The 23431-nt window shown below is 36.9% G+C and overlaps 1 protein-coding gene across 1 annotated transcript; it reads right to left on the bottom strand.

The window, feature by feature from the left end:
• Positions 1 to 4640: 4640 nt before the first annotated feature.
• Positions 4641 to 21831, bottom strand: LOC115994062 (DEAD-box ATP-dependent RNA helicase 42). Its single transcript, XM_031118079.1, has 4 exons — positions 21477 to 21831; positions 20138 to 20781; positions 6092 to 7025; positions 4641 to 5814 (listed from the first exon to the last, which is right to left on the bottom strand). The coding sequence occupies exons 2-4, from the start codon at positions 20213 to 20215 to the stop codon at positions 5225 to 5227; spliced, it is 1602 nt and encodes a 533-aa protein (XP_030973939.1). The 5' UTR covers positions 20216 to 20781; positions 21477 to 21831; the 3' UTR covers positions 4641 to 5224.
• Between the last annotated feature and the right edge of the window lie 1600 nt (positions 21832 to 23431).

Raw genomic sequence — 23431 nt, 5'->3', positions numbered from 1 at the left:
AGATGGCATGAAAGGAGAAAAGGACTTACGAAGTTACTAGATGGTTCCTTGGAAAATGACGGCCTCAGCAAAATGATGGTAGCAAAGTTGACAAGATTAGCAAGATGACGAAAGCAAAGTTTTCAAAGTGACGAGCTCTCTCTCTTAAGATCAGCAATGATGAAATAAGAGAAATGATGGAGGAGGTGAGATATATATAAGAAGAAAAATGCATGGGAGACAAAGCAACGCCCTTGTTCAAAAACTAGGCCAACTGGCTTGTGCCACGCGGTCTGACATTTAATAATGGCTACTCGAGGAATCATCAATAAATACCCCTTTCCTTTTTCCTAAAGAAATATATATATATATATATATAAATAAAAAAGTTACAAATCAAACTCCATAACACGTCAGCTAAAGCCGACGAGGCCATGGAGTAGAGGGTAGCTAATAAGGGTAATTTTGGAAAAAATGTTAGTCTTGTTTGCATAAGATAAAACCACTGGGCTCAAAGAACCCGTTAGCTTTACTATGCAGAAGACGATGACTTCGCCCCCAAGCCGACGGACTTTAGTTGGACGACCAGATCGCCTAGACGTGATAGGAAACCAACGGAAGGAAGCTGACGGGGGTGAAGGAGCTCTTGACCGATCTAGCGTGGCTTTTTCTTTGAGCTCCACAAATAAGTATATAAGGAAACACCTTATACCCCACGGTTAACCCTAATCAAGAGAGTTTGTATAAGGAAAGGATCCCGCAAAATATGAGCATTAACAAGGATCTTCCCCACAAGGAAAGACCCTTTTTGCCAAGAAACGTATGTCAACTCTTCACTGCTATAAAAGCCCCAAAACCCTCACAAACCAAGGTACGCATAATTTCCCCCAACTCTGGCACTCTAGAGTTGTGTAAGTTCTCTAACTTAACTTTCGGAGGGTCTTTGGCGGGTACCACACCGGTACTCTCCTAAGGTCTTCTTTTTCTGTGTTGTGCAGGTGTTTTCTTGAGCACGTGAAGACTGTGTGACTTACTGAAGATTTTCGGCACCATCAACTTCCCTTATTTAGCTTACTGTAAGATAAAGTTGTTTTCCAAAAAAGATTAATGGAAAAAAAAAAAAAATCTCTAAAGATAAGCCATATTTTTTATGTTGACCAAAAATAGTTTTCCTCTGACTCATTTTTTCTAATGCTAAAAAATACTAGAAAATACGGAACTATCTTTACACAAGGTTTTCCACTGAAACAAATACAGCGTTAGAGGATAATCACCCGCAACTTGGGTATATAAAACTCTAGACCTTGAGAAGTTAATAATGGCTTCCTTTCAAATGGAGGGAGAAGCTCTAGCGTTGTTTCAAGATGGAGAAGAAGCTAGTCTATTCAAGAATTGGGAAGCTTTCATTCAAGCATTGCAGGTTAGGTTTGGCATCCTACCTATGATGACCGAATGGAGGCTTTAACCTAACTCAAACAAACAACAAGTGTAATCGCTTACAAGAGTCAGTTTGAAGCTTTTTCTAATAAAATCAAAGGGCTTTTAGAGTCTTATAAACTGAGTTGTTTCTCAGTGGTCTTAGGGAGGAAGTGAGGCTTGTTGCAAGGATGTTTGCTCCATATAATCTTATGAAGCTTTTGGTCTAGCAAAGATTCAAGAAGAATACATACTCAGTACCAAGAAAGGGCCTAAACTTTTACATGATTTAGGTTACCTTCTATTCTTGGATTACCCCCTAAATTGGAGATGAAGGATGAGCAAAAGGTTAGACTACCCTTTAGAAGATTAACCCCTGCTCAAATGGTTGAAAAAAGAAGAGTGATTTGTGTTTTAATTGTGATGAGAAGTATCAAATAGGTCATCAATGCAAGGGGACTAAGGTGTTTTTGGAGGAGGGCACCCTTGTGTTCAATGAGCAAATTTCTTAGGTGAAATTGTTGGAATTAGATGAAGATGGAACTGAAGTTTCAGTGGATACAAATGGGGAGCACATGACAAGGGAACAAACCAATGTGGAAGCTGAGATTACCCTTTATGCCTTAGTGGGTACTCCCCCACCTGGAACAATGAGGGTCAACGACAAAATCAAGGAATTAGGGGTGATATCTCTTATTGATTCAGGGAGTACACATAACTTCCTTGACTTGTATGTGGTGATGAGTTTAAAGTTGTCAATGGACACTTCTAATGTTCTGTTGATGCCTCGCGACTATAACCACCTTGAACAGAGACGCGTGCTTTCCACATGTGTGGATAGGGAATAATGGAAATAGGCACGTGCATCCCCCCTCTCTTTCCTTTTTGAGAATGATGCACGATTTAGGTGTGAACTATGATAGTGAGTCATTTTTAATTATGGTTCATGAGTCGCTATCAATCATTGGGTTTTTCTAGATGTGATTGGTTACCTAACTCTATTTTGATTTCATTACCAATCCTAAGTTAAGAAATATTCACTTTTTCCTAATCTAAATAGATGATAACAAATCTTGATTCTTGGAATCAGGAGTTTGATTCCGTGTGGGGAAGGTGTTCAACTCCCTACAACGCCTATCGTGAGGCAATAATTTGTTTTGATAAACTCTTAATATTTGGTCATTGATAATAGGATTTTTTATAATAAGATAAGACATTTTAATAAATGGCAATTTTAAATAATAATAAAATTGGGGGGCCTTAGGCCTAAATTGCCTAGGCTTTGAGCCGCCCTTGACATATAGTACACACACTTCCTAAAAACAAGGGAAATTTTGATAAACACAAAACAGGCTTCAGGAGTTGGTCTCCATTGGTGTACAAAATGATTATTTCAGTACTCTGATGAGATCATAGGGTTTTTGGCTTCTTGCTAGATTTCTTTAAAGTCTCCATCAGACTACAACATTTTGAAGGATGAATATAAGATTATTTATCATAAAATAAAAGTCCCATAAGAACTAGGTTTAGGAAATCTTATTTCACTATGGGAAAAATTAGAAAAACTTCGTGAATATATCTATTTATTGAATATTTGAAATAATCACAACAATTAAAAAAAGAAAATAAAAATTATATAGCTTTGGGTTTTTCTTTTTTATTGCGGAATTCAAACTTGAGACCTCTACCCCAAACCACTTGGGAGTAAGTCCACTGATAACTAAACCACCTGACCGGTGGTATTAAACATCAAGGCTTAAGTCAAGTTCTTTTTCTAAAAAAATATTAGTGAAAAGGTTGAATTTATGTCAAAGGGGCATTGAGTCAAGCATTATATGGCAGGCTTGCCTGAGTTAACCCAAAGCACGGCAGTGGGCAACTCATATAGGAAGGAAGCCCAGACCCAAATTTGGGTTTTACTGCATAGGCCACACCGCCACAGAATATTTAATTTTCTTTTTCTGATCGGAAAAAGATCATATATATACTCATAATTGGGTCTCTTGCTACCCACAACACCACTGATACCATTCCTAGTGAATCCAACAAGACCATCGTTGTTGTATGATTTGGATGTATGCAACAAGTTAGGGTGATTTTTTCTATTGTAATTGGATGTATAAAATACAGCTTTGTAGCCCAAATCACAACTTCGATCCTCTTGAATGATTGACATATATCACGCTGAACAAGCTTTCCAACAACACAACTAATGAAAAGAGCAATGACAGGAAAAAATTGCAAACTAACACCAATCCCCAAACAATTTTGTTAGCTAACAACGTTTTCAAACTATTTAGGAACAAACATCTCTAGTCTAAGAAATTCGATTTTTCTCTTAGAACTTGAGCCTAAGAGGCTCGATTTCTTTAGAAGACAATGCAAGATCAACAATGGAGCAACCCAACAAAGAATCAAGTATGCAAAACCTAGCAAAGAAGCAATGATGCAAAACCCAGCAAACCAAAGAAGCAACAACAAAGGTACGGTTTGAATTGAACCTCGACGATGAAGCAGCGGTTTAGATTGAACCCAACAGTGGAGGTGGTAGCGAAGGCTCCAAGTGAGGGAAATTGGCTCGGACTGAACTTATCCACTTCAGATTCTCACTCTCTCTCAACCAGATTTGCAAAAATCTGATCCTTTGGGGTTTTGGATATTTTCTAAAATTTTGATTTGGGTCTTAAGAAAGAAAAAAAGAAGGAAGTACATCAAGAAAGAGTTGTTAGTGTAGGAACTAAAAACTCGAGTTTCACGCAAATTTTAAATGGAAAGAAACTCGATTTGCTACAGTGAAATTGAGTTTAAGAAACTCGAGATGTTAGTTTTCTAAATAGTTTGGAAACATTGTTAACTAATGAAATTGTTTGAAGATTAGTGTTAGTTTGCAATTTTTCCTGCAATGGCATATAAAAACTGTACACAAGGTCAACAATTAGGGGTTTCAATTAAATAAATAGTGTAACTGACAAAGATTCTCTTTTTATCATGCTACGAGACTATCTAAGAATTACTCGAGCTTCACCCCTCCCCACAACCCCCCCCCCCCCCCCCCCCCAAAAAAAAAAGAGTTCTAGTGCATGGTTTGCACCATGGTGCTCTGTTTAATTTAAAAATAATTGTCCTTTCTATTTGGCTGCCTAAAAAATTATAATTAAATTTTGGCCAGATTGAAGCAAATTTCCTCTTCCTGTCCAAATATAAAAACAAGAGGGCAGGGCAGAATGTAATTATGGAACATAATGGGATTAAGAAGAATGTTTGCTGGAGGGTAAATAAATGAATTCCACTACTTTTCTTTTTCTTCTATTTTACATTTCTTGTAAATAAGAGTTCTATGTTACAAATCAAAATTGTGGTGGGATTGCAAAGACCACATCTAGTTTCCCTTACTTTCTCAATTAGAAGAGCCTCTCAGCTCTAAGAAAATAGAATAGAATTGCACAAACTTAGACTTCTCCCTTTCTATGCAAGCTCCCCAAGTTGCCTTTATGAAAATTTCCATTTTGAATGAATTAGTAGTTTTGATGCCATGAGGCAAAAGCCGCCCTCCAAATCTTAGCCCTGCAATGATGCACTGGAGCAGGCAATTTCGTGTGACATGCATTTCAACCAAATTCACAAGGCAGGCACCCATACAATGCTCCCTGCAACAGAGTGCAATAACAAGAAAATGCAGCGACAAAAATTGGAAATCCCATCTCAAGGGCCAGATGCTGCTGTACCTTCCCCATGTGTGGTCATATGAAGCATTTCCAAGCTTAGGTGGAGTGAGAGAGGGGGGGGGGGGGGTGTTTGGTGTGTAAGCCGAGCTCATTTGAATAATTAATCAGTATGGAATAACATAAGGCAGAGCACAAACATCAGCTGACTCTATCCTCAGAGCTTCTGCCCATACCTGTGGTGTCTCCTCAACCTTTGAAGATTCCACCTTGGGCTTTTCTGATTGGAAGCCATTGCTCCTAAACAGCCATTCTTGGTCATCATAATCAGACAGCTCATCCATCTTGGGTACTGTATATACCTGGCTTAAATACTTGGAATCCGGATGAGGTGGTTTTGCAGCTGCTTCAGCGATTTGATCAGCTTGTGCAGTGGCAAGCATGGGCTTCTTCAAGGAGACAGAAGATGAGGGTACTGTACATACCTGGCTTAAATACTTGGAATCCGGATTGGGTGGTTTTGCTGATGCTTCAGTGATTTGATCAGCTTGTGCAGTGGCAAGCATGGGCTTCTTCAAGGAGACAGAAGATGACTGATCTATAATGCCATTTAGCTTGGGTTCCTTAAGGTTACTGGCTGCTCCTTGCCTATCCGCATAGGTGATAGAAGTTTGGCAAGGTTCCAACATCCTTCCATTTTCTGATAAATGATTGGAGGAAGTCGGTCTTGCCAACTTATTAGGCCTACCATCAGTGGCTGTAAGAAGATTGAAAAAGGAAGCATCACTTGTCGGCTAATAATAAAATTATGAGAGTTTGAAACAGCTTGACAAAATTGACTCAATGTAATACCAAAAATCACAGACAATTAACTCAGAAAATTTTAACACAAGAATATCTGGAATCACAAGAGACCCACCAAAGTCTTTAAGGGATAGTGCCTACAACCACTCAAGCAAGAAATTAAGGTTAACACAACTTGAAAGCAATGACTGGGCTGCAATAATTCATGGTTCATTATGAAGAGAACTCACCATGTAAAACTCCATTTGTCTCAACTTCCTTCCGTTTCTTTAGATTTTCCTCAGAAGCAGCATTCTTGTTGCTGCCCTCCAGAAGTTGGGGGGTTTTAATATAATGGCTACCTAAAAGGTCATTCTTGTTGCCCTCTTTTAATTTATTGTGTCCCGTGTTCTTATGTTCAACTTTCACCTCCTTTTTCTTCTCTTTGTCCCTGTTCTTATCCTTCCCTTGGCTCTTTTTCTCTCTAACTTTATCCTTGCGTTTATTCCCCTGTTTATCATCTCCTTCCTTTTCTTTGGTCTTCTCCTTCTCTTCCATCCTTTTCTCAATATTTTTCTCAAATGGTCTAGGCAATCCTTCAACTCTAGTTTGAACAGATGCAGCAGGATTCTGATCCAGTGAACTAGTAAATCTTGCCTCCTTGATTCCTTGCAAATCCATCTTTCTATCATCAACCCTCTTGGTCTTATCCTTACCTTCAGCCCAAGTGCCAGTACCTTTAGCCACCAATTTGACCATCTCCTCATTCCGGTCCATATAAGTAAAATTTTCAACCAACTTGTTCTCGGTCGCTCTGTCATCATCTTTGATCCTCCTGCCCAACTCAGCCAGATGGATTCTCTCACTGAGTTTCTCTCCATTGTGCCCAGAAAATCTTGTTTTGTTTGAAATACCATTTTTATCTTTATCCATTTCCTCATTTTGAATGAGTTTTTCTCCAGAGTGACCCTCAGCTTGCCCTGGAAGTCTCTTCTCACCTGGGGCACTGTTTTTCTCTTTAACCCTATCCTTCTCCTTGTCCTTCTTTTTATCTCTGTGTTTTTCCTTCTTGTCTTTCTTTTCCGTATGCTTTCCATCACTTCTATCTTTCTCTCTTTTCTCTCTACCTTCTTTCTTCTCTTTGTCTTTTTTCTCTTTTTTATGCTTCTTTTCTCTGTGCTTTTCCTGTGAACCATGAAAAACAATGATAAGAATATGTTTTCCAAAAAAACAAAGATATATGGCAGAATTATGTAATATTATAAAGCTGCAGAGAATAATGAAGAATTTTCATATAATAAGCTCTTATTTCCCAAATTAAGTAAATACATCAACAGGAACAAAATTTACTCTTGGTCTTTCTAGTAAGATGTATAACTACAAAGAACAAGGGCTGAAATTTCAATCAAAAGAACCACAACCAATTCGGGGGACTTGATAAAAAATAATTTCAAATATATATATGTACATTGCATAAAGGGGTAAAGATCTAATGCTTCAAAGCATTGGTTGGGGATTAAGGTGATTAATTCTTCCCTCCCCTGTACATCCATATATACATACATATATAGGTAGAGAATGGGGATCTAAAACAGGATACGATAAATATAATAAAACTTGTAAGAGAGAACAAAAAGACAAAGTAGTCATGATGAAGTAATTATTCAAAATCAAGGTGGAATAAAGACTTCACATGGCGGAGACAAAAACATCAACAAATACTAAAATAATTACTGATGTGCAACGTGAGCAAAATGTTGCCAAGCAATACAGGAACTTGTGGATTGAATTGCAGGATGTCTCCTTGCAATTTCCCAAAACTCCAAGGGTTTTAAGTTTGGTTGACCACAGGTTTGTATAACAAGTGAGGCCTAAATTGTAATAAGGATTCTTGTAAAAACTATAAGCATGGCTCCAAGTATAAAAAGATACTGTTCAGTTACGTGTTACTAAAAGACAAATCCCAAAGGAAGCTAAAAAGCGCCATAATCCCATCTGCTCCTCACTTCCAAATGCCATCAGACTTAAAAAATAGAACTTAAATGGCTGTTAAGTTAAAATGTTTCACATACACAAGTTCCTAATCACCTTTTTCCATGACTTCCTAAGGACATGCAAAACAAGTGCCAAAAAATATCTTCAGTACAAATCATGGCGTATCACAAAAGCCTCCCCCTCAAATCATGGCATAATCACCCATTTGCAAACTCAGCAACATTAAGTTCTTTGAGAGCTTGGTAAGATGTCTTCCTAGCTTCATCATGCTTTTTTAACTAATTTCAATTACAATATCAGAACTAGTCCACAGAAATGTTGTAATGCAAAATATATACACACACATTCAATAATTTAAAATCTTCACTGAACACCATAAACCAATCCCCACCAAGCAAGTAAAAGCACAATTTGCTGGACCATAGATACTTCTCATACTATCAAAGTAGGCCATACTTGACCTACTTATTAATGATATAGCACAAACAAGCCTAATATTAAATGTGTTATGTGCATGATTACTGAGTCATATACATTGGCCATCCAGTAAAAAGATTTAGTTCATAAATGTTTAAATACTAGCAGAATCATTTGAGACAGTCCTTTGAGAAAAGGTGAAGTGACATGGGACATATTGGAGAATGTCTAAATGTGCTTGTGGTGGGCTAAAGTTTAGGGAAATTTTTGGACAAAGTTAAATTTTTAAACAAGGGTTAGGTTCCAAAATGAATAGGGTTTTGTAAGGAAGAGAAAAGATTTGATTCAGGATTGAAATAAGGAAAGCAAAAATGGAAATTGAATTTCTTCACAATCTAAGAAGAGTGAGTGAACAGTACTCATGAACATTAAAGAAAAAGAAGAGAGAGAGGAAAAGAACAATAAGGTCAACGTGGCTCAATACTCAAAACACTCAATATTGTATTGATAAATTCCTTGTTTGAATAGGGATTTAAAATAATAAATATATAAATAAAAATAAAATCCTTGTTTAAGTACAATAACGCACTCATACAAATCCTAAATTTTAATTCTTAATAGAACTAGGACTCATACTTTGACTAGTAAACCAAAACCCACACACTTAAAAGACACTTTTTTTTTCTTTCATTTTTTATAATTCATTTTTTTTTTAAATTTGAACCCTAGATATCTCCAAAGGAAACACCAAGTTTCCCATAGGTGCCAAATGAGCTACAATGACTTTGGTCCAACAATTAGAATAACCAAATAAAACATAAATTAAAATATAACACCCAACTAATTACTATCGACACTTTTTTTCTTGTTGATGACTACTATCGACACTTTTTTTTTTGGATGACATAGGAGAACTTCACTAAGATTAGTTGCATGTCGCAAAGCATCATACCGTACAACAATCCTCACTGTTAATCAAACTCCTACAGGCAATTAATCCCACTTGCAGAACTAGTTACCAGGCAATCTAGAGGCTTTTCACCCCTGACAGGCTAAGTAGTTTATCCTCATGCACAAGAGGCAAGTAACTACTATCGACACTTATTCTTAGGCTTTGCCTGAACCTTAGGCTTCCAAATAGGATCTCTTTTCTCTAAGCACACTATGGCTGCACCATCAATTCTTTCCTTCCATCAACAAGTTAAGTGTACTTCTTGTTATCATCAGCAAAAGAGTAAGTATTGAAGATCTGTTTAATTATTTTAAAAAGTGGATGAATGACATCTATCATACCCTCATCGTCTAGATCTATGTCATCATAAGTTCACTTTCATGTTAGCATTGAGGAGTTCAAAAATCTCTTCTTCAAGTTTAGGTTGTTTGGTTTCCTTGATTGCCTCTTGACTTCTTTTAAGACCATCCTTTTCAAGCATAGTAATTGATTTTGAAGGACACTAAGAAGACATATGGCCAACACCACGACAAGTGTGACACTTTATTCAAGAATTAGATCTCCCACTTCCTTGTAATTAAGTAGTACATGAATGAACATTCTAGTTTGGAGCATTAGATAGACTTCTACCAACTGATATCCATAATTGCTCTCTCACCTCTAATATTGCTTGCTACCGCAACTCTTATTAAGGCTTCCCTTTTACTACTCCTTTCCATTTGGTATGCAACTTGAATTGCATTGACCATGATATAAAGTGTCCGTTTGGGAATAGCTTATTTAGCCAAAAAACTTATTTAGCTTTTTAGTGAAAGTGTGCTAAAGTATACTTGTACTTTGAAATTTTTTTTTTTTTTTTTTTTTTAAATAAGGTAAGAAAAAATAAGGTTTTAAGAAGCTATACATAAAAGCTAAAAGTTGAGCTTACAAGCTCTAGCCAAACAAACACAAAGTATACTTGCAGCCAAACAAAAAGAAATATTAGAATTTAATCCATGACAATAATAGAAATCATCCCATGGAAATCCCAATCTCATAACCAAGCTACAAAAATTGTTGGTGTACTCTTCACTGAAACCAACTGTGTGAATTGCAAGCAAGCTCATTGCTTATAAAAACGTGGTACAAGGTAATGAGTCATAGCAATTCATCTATCCTCCCAATATTGAATCGCTACATAATGAGTTTGTAGATACTTTTCCCACCAATTCTAGTTATCCCTGAGTTTAGCCTATGCAAAAAAAAAAAAAAATGTTTGTGCTCCTCGCTTAAGATATAGTATATACCATTTGATAAGTTATCCAAACTATGTAACCAATCATAATTCACCTCTGTATGGCTCTCCCCATGAAAATCACTAACTTCTAGTTCAACACCTCTATCTGCATCAACCAATCTAGGCTCTCCTTGAGGTTAGACCAATTACATTGTGTTTCTTAAGGGTGCACCTGGCTAGCGCTTGGTCCATAGGAATTTAAGGAAGGAAAAGGTAGTGAGCTTGAGGGGAGCATAAAGGTTGAACCTGGACTAAATTTAAAGGATTTGGGTGCTTGATAAGAGGTTGTTTTAGAAGAAATGGACTAAATTTACAGAATTTGGGTGCTTGATAAGTGGTTGTTTTAGAAGAAATCTTGCTTGCTGAGAACAGCAACAAATAGTCCATCTAAAGCTTCTTTCATAGCTGATAATTATTTAAGTTTGTCTCTATTGAATTCACCTTCTCATTCAACTGATTCAAAGTCTTTTTTGTTTTTCCATAATCTTGAGAAAGCGTTAAATTTGGAATCTAATTGTGTTAGTCACCATTATCTCGGATAAGAAATTTCGTTGAGCGGTTGGTGGGAAACTTTTTCAGCAATAAACTTGCAGTAGAATTTTGGCTTTGAAACCAAAATTGAAGCAGGACAAATTGAAGAATTTTTCTACATATGCTTGTTGTGGGTTAAAGTTTAGGGGGATTTATGAATCTAAGATTTAGAACTTCTTAAAAGAAGGGTTATGGTTTAAGAATTGACAAAGTAGTCAATATCATACTGGAGGGTGTTTACGAAGTTGTACACCGGAATTAACCGTGTATAAGTTAGAACTATAATTGATTGATTACAAGTTAGAACCCATGTATTTTATTAAACAGCTTTAAAAAAAAATGTGATCTCCAAATCAATATATTGCCCAAATAGCATGTTAAGTTTACCACCACCCTTAATTAATATGAGAAAAATAAATAAATGTGAGAAAGAAATAGGTGTGGAGAAATGAATCCTCATGGAGAGTAGATGGACAAAACAAAATAGAGAAACTAACCCAACATATCTTTTGACCTATAGCTAAAAATAAACATTTAGGGAAATGAAAAGGCAAAATCTTGGGAAAACAAAAGATAAGTTATCGAGATAGGTGATTTTTTAAAAGGGGGGGGGGGGTAAGTGATAGTTTGATTTAGGTGGACAACTGAGGGGATTGGTGGAGAAAATGAAACCAAAAAGAGAAGAAAAAAGGAGTACAACGACCCAAAAGAGGGCTAGTCAAGTTACAACTAAGAGAAGAAAAAAGGAGTGCAACGACCCAAAAGAGGGCTAGTCAAGTTACAACTAAGGCTAGTCGTTATGCCCAAGATCCACCTAGTGAACACCTAATGTGGGACTCAGCACAACACATACTCACACAATCCAATCCACACAATTTGAGATATCACAAGGAGGATTCATTAATTCATACATCAGACCAACACTTCCACCATACTGATATGAGCAGGGATAGACCCAGGATTTTAAGCTAAAGGGCGCCAGAGTATAAAGAAAAAAAAAATCTAAACAGACATCCATATAGTATTAAAAAATTATAAATACTCAAAATCATTGTCTCTAAATATATTAAGATGCAACCATTTACCAACAAAGACAACAACAAAAACAAAATAATGTTTTTTTAATACTAGGTTGGCTAGGAATTTTTGTTGTTGAAGTTATAGCATTCACAGTGGTGGTGCTAAAAATTTTAGCTTTTAGCACCTCAAAAAACTACTTTATCTATTTTACCATCTCACTTTACAATACACCCAATATCAAATATTATTCTTTTTTTTATCACTTCATTTAAAATAATATACGAAACTCATTAAAATAATAAAGGAAGAGAGATAATTTGAGTTTTTAATTGAAGGAAGATATATAATCTTAATAAAATATTGTAATTTATTTTTAACAACTTGCTACAGTCAACTGGTATTTATACCAGTTTACTGCAGTTGTAAAAAATTTAGCTTTAGCTTCTTCAATAGCACATGACTTTTTTGTTCTTTGATGGTAAAATAGTTTTTTTTACTAAAATACAATCACCATTGTGAATGATTTTATTGTTTTTGTTAAGTTTTTGGGTTGGATAGTTGCTCTTTGGGTGAGGCTAGTTATGCTTATTGAGGAGAAAGGGGACCTAAGATTTTGGAAGAGGGGCCCAACTACAAAAATTAAATATATAATAACTAAAATAAATAAATTTTGGACCCAGGGGACCCGAGCCCCCTTGGGGCCCATCTAGGTCCATCCCTGAGTACGAGTGCACGACAACAAGAGTACAAGGATTCAAAATATATGAGAGAGAGAGAGAGAGATAGAAGAAGAAGAATAAGAAAGGGCCAAGCATAAATTCTGTACTGGCTGAAATCGCTTTTTCTGACCAAAACAGGTACACGCTTAAATATCATATAAAAGCCAAAATAGTCTGGAATTTAAACCTCTACATTTTGGAGGTAGTATCTATATTGGATTGTTTGCCAAGATGATAAATTCTGACCATACTGGCCAATGTGGTATTAACTACTTTGGAATGAATAGGGTTTTGTAAAGAATAGAAAAGATTTAATTTTGGATTGCAGTGAGGTAAGAAAAGACCAACCAAATTTCTCCAAGTCTAAGAATAGTAGCGTGAACAGTGACAAAACATCAAAGAAAAGGGGGGTGGGGGGGAGAGAGAGAGAGAAGAACAACAACAAAAAAAAAAAAAATAAGGATAACGTGCCTTAATACTCAAACAGTTAATATTTTATTGATGTTCATATCATACCACATTTTGATGGCAGAATCATAACATGCTTATAAAAAGGATATTCTCTTTGAAAGCCTACGGCTAAGGCAAAGCCCAAGAAGTGTCCATGGTAGTTAATTAAGTTTTTATATTTTATTAGGTTATTCTTGAGTCAAGGGTATTTTAGTAATTTTACAATTGTTGGGTATGGCCCATAGGTTTTATTAATGAATCTTATTTAATTATGGGTCTTTATGTATGGGCTTTGGTTTAATTTATTATGGTTAAATAGTAGTCCTGGGAATCCTAATACTACTAGTACAAGTAAGAGTCTTAAAAAAAAAAAAAATATATATATATATATATGGTGGTGCTCAATGTATTCAATAAAATGAGTTGATTAATAAAATTGAGTGTTTTGAGCAATAGGTTACTGTTCACACAGCCCCCTAAACAGCCCTAACTTCTCTCTCATTCTTCTTTCCTAACCCTAAACCCACCACAACTAAACGTAGACAAATCTCTAATCTAATTTGTCCTACATCACAGTTTATATAGACCCTAAATATTTGCCTAGTAGAACCTATGTTGCACAAACACGGATACAAGTCCAAGAGTACAACAATTTTTGAAAAACAAGGGTACGACACTATGGGGGTATGGAAATTAATTAATTAAGTAATATTTATATTTAGGTATATTTTTTAAATATTTTTAGCCTTAAAATATGTTTAACACCCAATATTTAACTTTAATTATAAAAAATAAAAATAAAAAATAAAAAAAACTAGCAGGACACACAAAAACAAAAAACACTAAACCCATAATAAACAAGTAAACAATATAAGGCAGAGGCAGATTTCAAGGAAAAAAAAAACATTGATATAGCTCTGTAAGGCAGATAAAAAAAAAAAAAAAATCATAAAACCAAACAAAATAAAAAAAAATACTAAACCTATACTATATATAAGAACACAGTAGGCTAATAACTGAGATAAGTGTACACCCTAAGCGAGAAAAAAAAAAATGAACAACAAAAAGGAACGCGAGACCTGAAGAACACGAGAGAGAGAAACGGCAGAGGGAGAGAGGCTTTGGGCCCTTGGGGTCATTGGAGAAGCTTGGTGGTTGCCGATCTACGCCCTACAGTGGTCACCGATGAGAAGTGGAGCTCAGCTGAGGCGTGAGGATTGAAGGTGAAGCAGTGAGGAGGCATTGGTCCCAGAAGATAAGAGGGGCAAACAAATTTTTAGGGCTTTAATCAAACAAGATCAACACTAACGGATTGTCAAGATGTCAACATCTTGAGTTTTCTTTTTTTTTTTTGGGATCTGCCGTGTCCACTGTGCCAGCACCGGGTCGGAATTTAAAAAAAAAAAAAAAAAGGAAAAAGAAAGAGACATTGCTGGACATGGATTTTTGGCATGTCTTTCCAGTACCCGTGTCCGACATGGGTACTAGACCAAAAATGGCGTGTCTGTGCAACATAGAGTAGAACTAGGACTCCTACTTTGAATAGTAAACCAAAACCTAATTGAATCAAACCAAAGCCCACACACAAAGACTCATACATCAAATAAGACTTTCTTATAAAATAGAAACCAAGGCCCACAATTATGACCCACACCCAACATTTACAAAATTAGTAAAATTCCCTTGACGCTAGAATAATCAAATAAAACATAAAATTCTTGTTCTGTCACCCAACTGATCTAGGGTGTCCAATAAAACATATATCGAGGGAGGAGTTGGTGGGACTTTCAGATGAAGATCAGATCCGTCGCCTTCAAATCAAAGGTGACATAGATCAGTTGGCTTCTCTTGAGGAGATTTCTTGGAGGCAAAAGTCTCGGGCCTTGTATGTGAAGGAGGGCGATAATAATACTCGATTCTTTCACAGATTAGCAAACTCTCATAGAAATGCTAATCAAATTAAAAGGATTGAGGTGGATGGTGTTCTTTATGAGGATGAGCCTGACGTGCGCTCTCAGTTAGTTCTTTTCTATCAAGGACTATTTAAGGAAACTGAGGTGGGGCGTCCCTCTATGGATGGGCTAGATTTTGCTTGTATCGAAGAGGGTGAGCGGTTATCGTTAGAGAAGGAGTTCTCAAAGGAGGAAGTCTCCCAGGTATTAAGGGAGATGGAGGGGGATAAAGCCCCTGGTCCTGATGGTTTCACCATAGCTTTTTTCCACACTTGTTGGAGTGTGGTGGAAAAAGATGTTATGGATTTTTTCGCCTATTTTCACCGACACTCGGGGTTTGAGAGGTCTATGAATGCTTCGTTTATCACTTTAATTCCTAAGAAGTGTAATGCCATTAACATCAAGGATTTTCGTCCCATCAGTTTGGTGAGTAGCGTGTACAAGTTGCTATCTAAGGTTTTGGCTAATAGGTTGAGGGTGGTTTTGGACAAGCTCATATCTGAGACTCAAAATGCGTTTGTTGGCGGAAGGCAAATTCTAGATTCAGTGCTTATTGCAAACGAATGCCTGGATAGCAGGTTGAAGAGCAGAAGTCCAGGGGTGATATGCAAGCTTGATATTGAAAAAGCTTATGATCACGTGAACTGGGAAGCCTTGTTTTATTTGATGGACCGGATGGGTTTTGGGATGAAATGGAGGGGGTGGATTAAGGCTTGTGTTACGTCTGTCCGTTTTTCTGTCCTGGTAAATGGATCTCCTGAAGGTTTTTTTGGATGCTCGCGTGGATTGAGACAAGGAGATCCACTATCCCCGCTATTGTTTCTCTTGATTATGGAGGTTCTAAGTAGACTCTTGAAGAAGACAGAGGAGTGTAATCTTATTCGGGGATTCCATGTGGGAGGTGTGAACGCTGTTGGTGTGCATATTTTCCATCTGTTATTTGCTGATGACACTATCTTATTTTGTGATGCCTCTAGGGAACAGTTGCTGTCCATAAGGTTGGTGATGTCTTGTTTTCAGTCTTTTACAGGGTTGAAGGTTAATATCGGGAAAAGTGAGATCGTTCCTGTTGGGGAGGTGAATAATATAGATGTTCTGGCTAATATTCTTCAATGTAGAGTGGGCAGATTGCCTATGAAATATTTGGGGATGCCGTTGGGAACTTCTTTTAAGACAGCTGCGGTATGGAATCCTATTTTGGAGAAAATGGAGAAGAAGCTATCTAGGTGGAAGCGGCTCTATTTATCTAAAGGTGGTAGACTCATGCTTATAAAGAGTACTCTCTCAAGTCTCCCTACATATTTTTTATCTCTTTTTACTATTCCTAAAGTTGTGGCGGCTAGATTGGAAAGTATTCAGAGGAATTTTCTGTGGGGGTCTTCTGAGGGGAGTTTCAAGTTTCCGTTGGTGGCTTGGGATAAGGTGTGTTCTCCCGTTGAGAGGGGCGGTTTGGGGATAAGAAATGTGGTGTCTTTTAATCAAGCTCTTTTAGGGAATTGGCTATGGAGATTTGGTCATGAAGCTACCCATCTTTGGAGGAGAGTTATCTCCTCAAAATACGGTGAGGGTCAAGGGGGGTGGTGCACTAAAGTCTGCAGGAGGGCTCATGGGTGTGGTCTTTGGAGAAGCATTAATGAAGGGTGGGAGAGCTTTTCTAAGCATCTGTCCTATGAAGTGGGTGATGGTACTCGTATCCGCTTTTGGCATGATAGGTGGATTGGTGAGAATTCTTTAAAAGATCGCTATCCTGTGCTTTATGCATGTTCAGCAGTCAAGGATGCTTGCATCTCTGAGGTTTTGTGGGCTCCAGAAGGGGGTTCTGTTAGAGTGTGGAATTTAAGGTTTTATAGAGCGTTTGAAGATTGGGAGTTGGCTGCTTCTTACTCTCTTTTTCAGCTTATCCATCCTCATATTCCTCGAGGTGATAGGAGAGATACTCTTCGCTGGGGGCTGAAAGGGGATGGGAAGTTCGACACCCGATCTTACTACCGTGAGATTCGGGGTGCCTCGAATTCTTTATTTCCTTGGAAGGGTGTTTGGAAACCAAAGATTCCTAAGCGCGTGGCTTTTTTTCTTTGGACTGCTGCCCATGGTCAGATCCTCACTTTGGATAACCTAATGCTTAAGGGTCGTCCTCTAGCTAATTGGTGTTGTATGTGTTGCTCTGATGGAGAGTCGGTAGACCACCTTCTTCTTCATTGTCCTATTATACATTCCCTATGGTCTTTCATGCTTCAGGCTTTTGGTATTCATTGGGTTATGCTGGGTTCGGTGGCGGGTTTGTTATCTAGTTGGCATCAATGGCTTGGGAAGCATAATTCGGAAATTTGGAACTTGGTTCCAGGGTGCTTAATGTGGATTGTGTGGCTGGAGCGAAATCGTCGATCTTTTGAAGATAAAGAGAAAACATTGGAGGAGTTAAAGATTTTATGCCAATGCAGTCTAATGGAGTGGTCTCAGTGTTGGGGTTTTACTGAGTGTTCTTCCCTCTCTGAGTTTATGCCTTCCCTTAGCTTAGTTTCCTGACTTCTCTCTTGCTATTGTGTTGTGTAGTGTTGTGCTGTGTTGCTGTTTTATTGCTGTTGTGTTGTGTTGTTGTTCATCATCATGAACATCTTGTACTTCTCTCTTCTTTTTTTTCCTCTTTAATATAAGTTTTCTAATTACCTATCAAAAAAAATAAAACATAAAAATATAATTGACTCTGGAATAACCAAATAAAATTAGATAATAAAAAACTAATTAACTACCATGCATACTTATTCTTGGGATCCACCTTAACCTTAGGCTTCAAAAGAGGATATTATTTCTCTAATCACACTATGGTTGCATCATCATGAAGACTTGCAAGCCAGGGAAAAGCAAATATCCTCAGTAAGTCATCTGCTTTGAGAGCTGCTCTAATTTTTAAAACTCTTGTGCCAAGACAAGACATAGCCCCCTCTATCTACCTATCTCATTTCCTCTCTCCTTTTTTGTATTTCTTGATTACTAATACAAAGATCTACTCTTCCAAGGCAGGGCTGTTAATAACAGGTGTTAAATTTCTTGCTTCTAGAGCTATTTTAAGCACCTAATGCAAATCTCATTGCAACCTCACGTGTGAGATCTGTATAAGCAATAAACTGCCTGCAAGAATAACATTAAATGTGAGATCTCTGCAGGCAACCAAATATCTTTTTTTTTTTTTTTTTGATAAGGCAACCAAATATCTTTGAGTATAACATTTTCCTTCCAACTTCCTCATCACAAGATAAAAATTAAGAATCTGATTTCCATGCTAGCCACCCTTCATAATCACAATAATCAGAGGAAATAAATAACAAGTTTAGCACCCTGGAACAACTACTAAAAGATGTTAACCACCAGATTTGGACTAATATAAATGGAGCCTCACTTATGAATATAGTTTAAGATTAGTGCTACAAACTCCCCTCCCCAACCCCCCCCCCACCCCAAAAGGAAAAAAATGTATGTAAAAAATATGCTCTATATGTTTTCCAGATAATCTCAAGCAAGGTCTCAAATTCAATTCTAAATTGTAATTAAATCCTTCACATATCAATTCATTTTTTAGCTACCTGAATCAGTAACATCCTATCTGTTAAGAACCAAAATCAAAGGGGAATATATAACAACACAACTTGATATTGTACCAGGTGAAAGAGCAGATCTAAATGAAACAGGAATATGGACAAAGGAATTCATAGACTCACACACACATACAGAAACAGTTATTGTAAAATCATTAATTTCTCCTGTCCTCACATACTGATCGTGATGCTGAATTGATCTGATATCCTATACCAAATAAATAACACATACAAAGAGAGTTCGTAAAATCTTCCGTTTCTCCCATCCCCTATATTCCTAAATTAGGTTGTAGGTAAATCAAGTATAGCTCACAATGACGGCTTCCAATGTATTAGGACTTAGGTCATCACATGCAATCATTTATGATAGTGAATTGACCTAGTATCCCACAGAAACTAAATAACCCACTTAATTCCAAAAAGAGATTCAAAATTCAAACTTTAAGGAAAAAGTGGTTGTAGATTATCTTTATTGAAATTATTATTATTTAACTTCTAGAGATTTCCTCCAAATATCATAGACAAACTACAAGCATAGAGAAACCAAAATCCAGTGATTAATTTCATGAAAGAAAAATACTAAAAAATGCCTCCACTAAATAGGATAATGCCATCAAGAGTAACAAATCAACTATATGTGATATTTAATGATGAGAATAGGTATGGCCATCCTAATCACATTATTCAATAACCTTGCACCCTTGCATCTTCAAAGGCATTTGAATTCTTAGATTGACAGAATACAAATTAAGGACAGGATAAATAAAATTAATTGCTCTTCATCTGACGAACTAATTGGTATAGGTAGATTTCATATTATAATTACCTTGCTACCCGAACTGAACAAATTATCAGACAGCAACAGACACATCATATACATAAGCTTGAGGAAGCATAAATCGGGGAGGAAATGCCATTGTAATAACTTCAGTAGCCATTCTAGAATATATTCTTACATTTCTTGATAAGATAATGACAAAAACATAGAGGAATGATTAACATAGTTAAATCCTATCAATCAATCAGAATTTTCCTTCTCAACCATCAAAAATAAAAAGGCAATAGCTTCAAAGTACCCCTGCTAGTTCAACTTTTCATTATATTCAACAGCACCCAAACATCCACCAATAATCTCTATTCTTATATAATAAAGATCTTATCTGTTTTTAGAATACAACCTACCAAATCAATCTACTAATTAACAGTGGTTTTCGGTTAGATATACATGAAATTATGCATATTTATTTAAGCAATTACAGGAACTTATAGAACAGTTTCAAATGTATTGGTTCAATCTAGGGCCGTGCATCTTACAAAAATACTTTTCACATGTGCCTGCTAAATGCTATACCAAGTATAGACTATTAATGGACAAAAGAAAGTAAAATTAACCTTTTTTAGTAAGTCCACATCCTCTTTCCGTGCCTTCTTTTCATATCCTGGTGGTGGGAACGGAAAGCAGCGCGACATTGCACAAAATCCAGCAATACACTACACAAGCGCCTTCCAAATGCAAAAATGTTGGAATCACTTTCCAGGAGCACTGTTCCAGAAGGGGAACGAACCAGCAACTATGCTTCTGTCCATGCACCATGTCCCCACATTCATTTCCAGCTTCAATATACCTCCATAAGCTTACACAGTTTCGAAACCCACCAACCTTTCTTCCCCTCTAGCTCAAATGCACAAACAGGTCAAGCAAATATCACTGAAAGTAACTCGAGAAAATTACACTCAGGCACGGCAACCACACAATCAAAGTAACTGTAATAATATACTGTACTAAACTAGTAGAACAAAACCCAGATGGCAAAAGACTGACTGATGAAAAAGAAAAAAAGCCCCTTTGGCCTTTGGTGAATAATGATTTGAGCTGAAACTATCTATGTTAACCCAAAGGGTTTCTTGAGAAACGAAAAGAGTGAAGTGCAATCAGAACCTCTTCTTCTGAGCCAATACAGAATCATCACCTCCTCCTCCTTATAAGCAAATCCCAACAACAAAATCATTCCCCTACAAAGAGAAGATCACAAACTCTGCAAAACAGAACCCAGAAATCCTGAATCTCCGAAACAAAACAGAAAAAATAACAACAAAGAAGCAAAACAAAATAAAAATCACATTCCCCAACAAAAAAAAAAGTCTTGGATCACTGTCTTTATTAACAACAATTCAATATGTGCAATCCTCTTCCATGCTCCTCTGAGCAACAATGGGCATGATTATTTCCAAGCAATCTCCCAACTTGAAAACTCCCCCAGTAGCACTAGTCTCAAATTTTAACAATTTCGATTCCATCCAAGATCGCCCATAACTCTCCAATCCCCTAAATCTCTAATCCATTAATAATTCACTACTAAATTCCACAACTGCTTGGTTACGATCCAACCACAAAACCCCTAGACCATTCACGCTTCTCAGTACGAAGAAATTCTCAGTACCCTAAACCATAAAAAATAAAAACCCTAATTTCCTTACTGTGAAGCAAATTGAGAAATTTGAAATTTAGGAAAATATAAATAAATAAAAAGGAAAAGTGAGGATAAAAAAATTTAAAAAAAAAAAAAAAAAAAACCTTTATAGGCAATTGTTTTGTAAGGTACCGATCAAAAGGAAGAGGAAAAGGGAAGTTTGGATTCGAAGCGTTAATGAGAAAAATTGAGGAATAATTTTTAGAAACAAAAAAAATTAATAATAAAAAGTTGGTGGAATTGTTGGGGATTGAGATTACCTTGTCCGCTACAAAGTGAGCATTGTTTGTAGGAGGACAAGATCTCTCTCTTTCTATGTTTTTTTTTTTTTTTTTTTTTTTTTTGGTTCTTGAAGAAGCAGCAGCAGAAATAGATAGTTAGAAGTGGAAAATTGGGGGGTAAGAGCAGTTAATATATAATAATTAGAATAAAAATAGAAATAATAATTGAGGTGAGGGAGTGAGAGGGTGTGGATTCTGGGTTTTTGTTTGTGTGTCCAGTGCTTCTCTCTCTTTCTTTTGTTGGGTGTGTCTGTGTCTGTGTTGTTAAGTGTGTGTTTCGAGTATTTGTGTCTCACAGACGCCCCTCCCCCTCTCTCTCTCTCTCTCTCTCTCTCTCTCTCTCTCTCTCTCCTCCCAGTAGGCCTTTATTCGGAAGTCACACGCGATAATGAATGACTAAAAAAATAATTAAAAGGGGCTTTGAGGCCCAAATATATCTACGAGACCATCTCCCTTTCTCACATTAGAGTTTAGAGAGAGAAGCTTCCTCATCTACCAAGCTCCCTAGTCCCTACTTATCATGATTTTAAAAACTGGACTGGACTGACTTGTTTAATTAGTTCAATTAGGAACCAGGTAACAGCCTGGTCTATAAAAATGCCCAAAACTGAAAACCGAAGGCAAATTCAATTTTATTCCCGGTTCGATTTTTAAAACCATGCACCTATACCTATGTGCATCTTTGCCATTCTCTCTTTTCTTTTTCTTTTTCTTTTTTTAAGACAAGACTTTTTCCTTTTTTATGAAATTTTAAAGCTTTTGTTTGTTTCGGCTAAAAATATTTCTCTCATTCTTGAGTGTTTGATCCAATTGAAAACACTAATCAAATTGAAAATATTTTTTGAATTGATCACCAAATCACCCCTTGTCTTGTGTAAATTGTTTTCCTATCAAAAAAAAAAAAAAAAAGCTAAGTTGAATTGTGGTAATGAGGCAGTGGAGTGTGTGAATATGTTGGATATTTCTAGATGGGTGAAGAACAGACTTCTTGGTTTTAGTAAACTGGTGGGGCTGCCTTTGAGTCGACATAAGAAGTTATGTATTGCTTTGTTACAAAAGATTGAAAGGGGAGGCTGCCAAAGTGTTGAACAGGAAAGTTACAGTTTCTAGAAAAGTTGTCATCTATAAGGATAAAGGGAAGAGAGAGCTGAGGAATTTGCAATCTTCAGTTAATTATGATGGTAGGTAGTGTGTTGGCTACTGAGCTAATTTATCAGTTGGGGATTTCATGTCTTTATGAATTTAAAAATTCTTTCTTGGAATGTTAGGGGTCTGAATGACTGTCGGAAACGTTCGATAGTGAAAAAATTTATTGCATGAGTGGAAGTGTGATGTAATCTGCCTTCAAGAAACTAAGCTTATTGGCCTGGATAGACAGATGGTTAGCAGCCTGTGGAGTTGTCCTTTTGTGGATTGGGTGGCTTTAGATGCTGTCTAGACGGCCGGTGGGGTTTTGATGATGTGGGATAGTAGGGTTTTAGAGAGGTTGGAGTTTTTGGTGGGTTCTTTTTCTATGTCTGTTTGGTGGCAAGGGGTGGGGGACGGCTTCAGTTGGGCGTGCTCTGGGGTTTATGGCCCAATTGATAACAATGCGAGGGGGCTAATGTGGGATGAGTTGGTTGGTGTACTCAAGCTCCACTATCACTCAAAAAATCCAACACTTTTATTTGGTCACAAAACTCAGTCATGTATCTCAGTTTTTAACTTCACTTTTTGCCAAAATAATGGACCCACCCACTAACACTACACAGAAGAATATGGTTTCTACCCGCGTTCCTTTTTTTTTTTTTCCTGCTCTTCAAACCCAACTACACCGAAACCTAGCTCCACCACCACCAACGGCAACCCCCTTCATACACCACCACCAATGGCAAACCCAGAAATCCACAACCACAACCACCACCACCAACAGCCCTCAACACAACCACAACCTC

This window comes from Quercus lobata, chromosome 6 (genome assembly GCF_001633185.2).
Source record: "Quercus lobata isolate SW786 chromosome 6, ValleyOak3.0 Primary Assembly, whole genome shotgun sequence".
Lineage (NCBI taxonomy): Eukaryota > Viridiplantae > Streptophyta > Magnoliopsida > Fagales > Fagaceae > Quercus > Quercus lobata.
The sequence above is the reverse complement of the archived record's forward strand: the minus strand, read 5'-3'. Positions and strand labels throughout refer to the sequence as shown.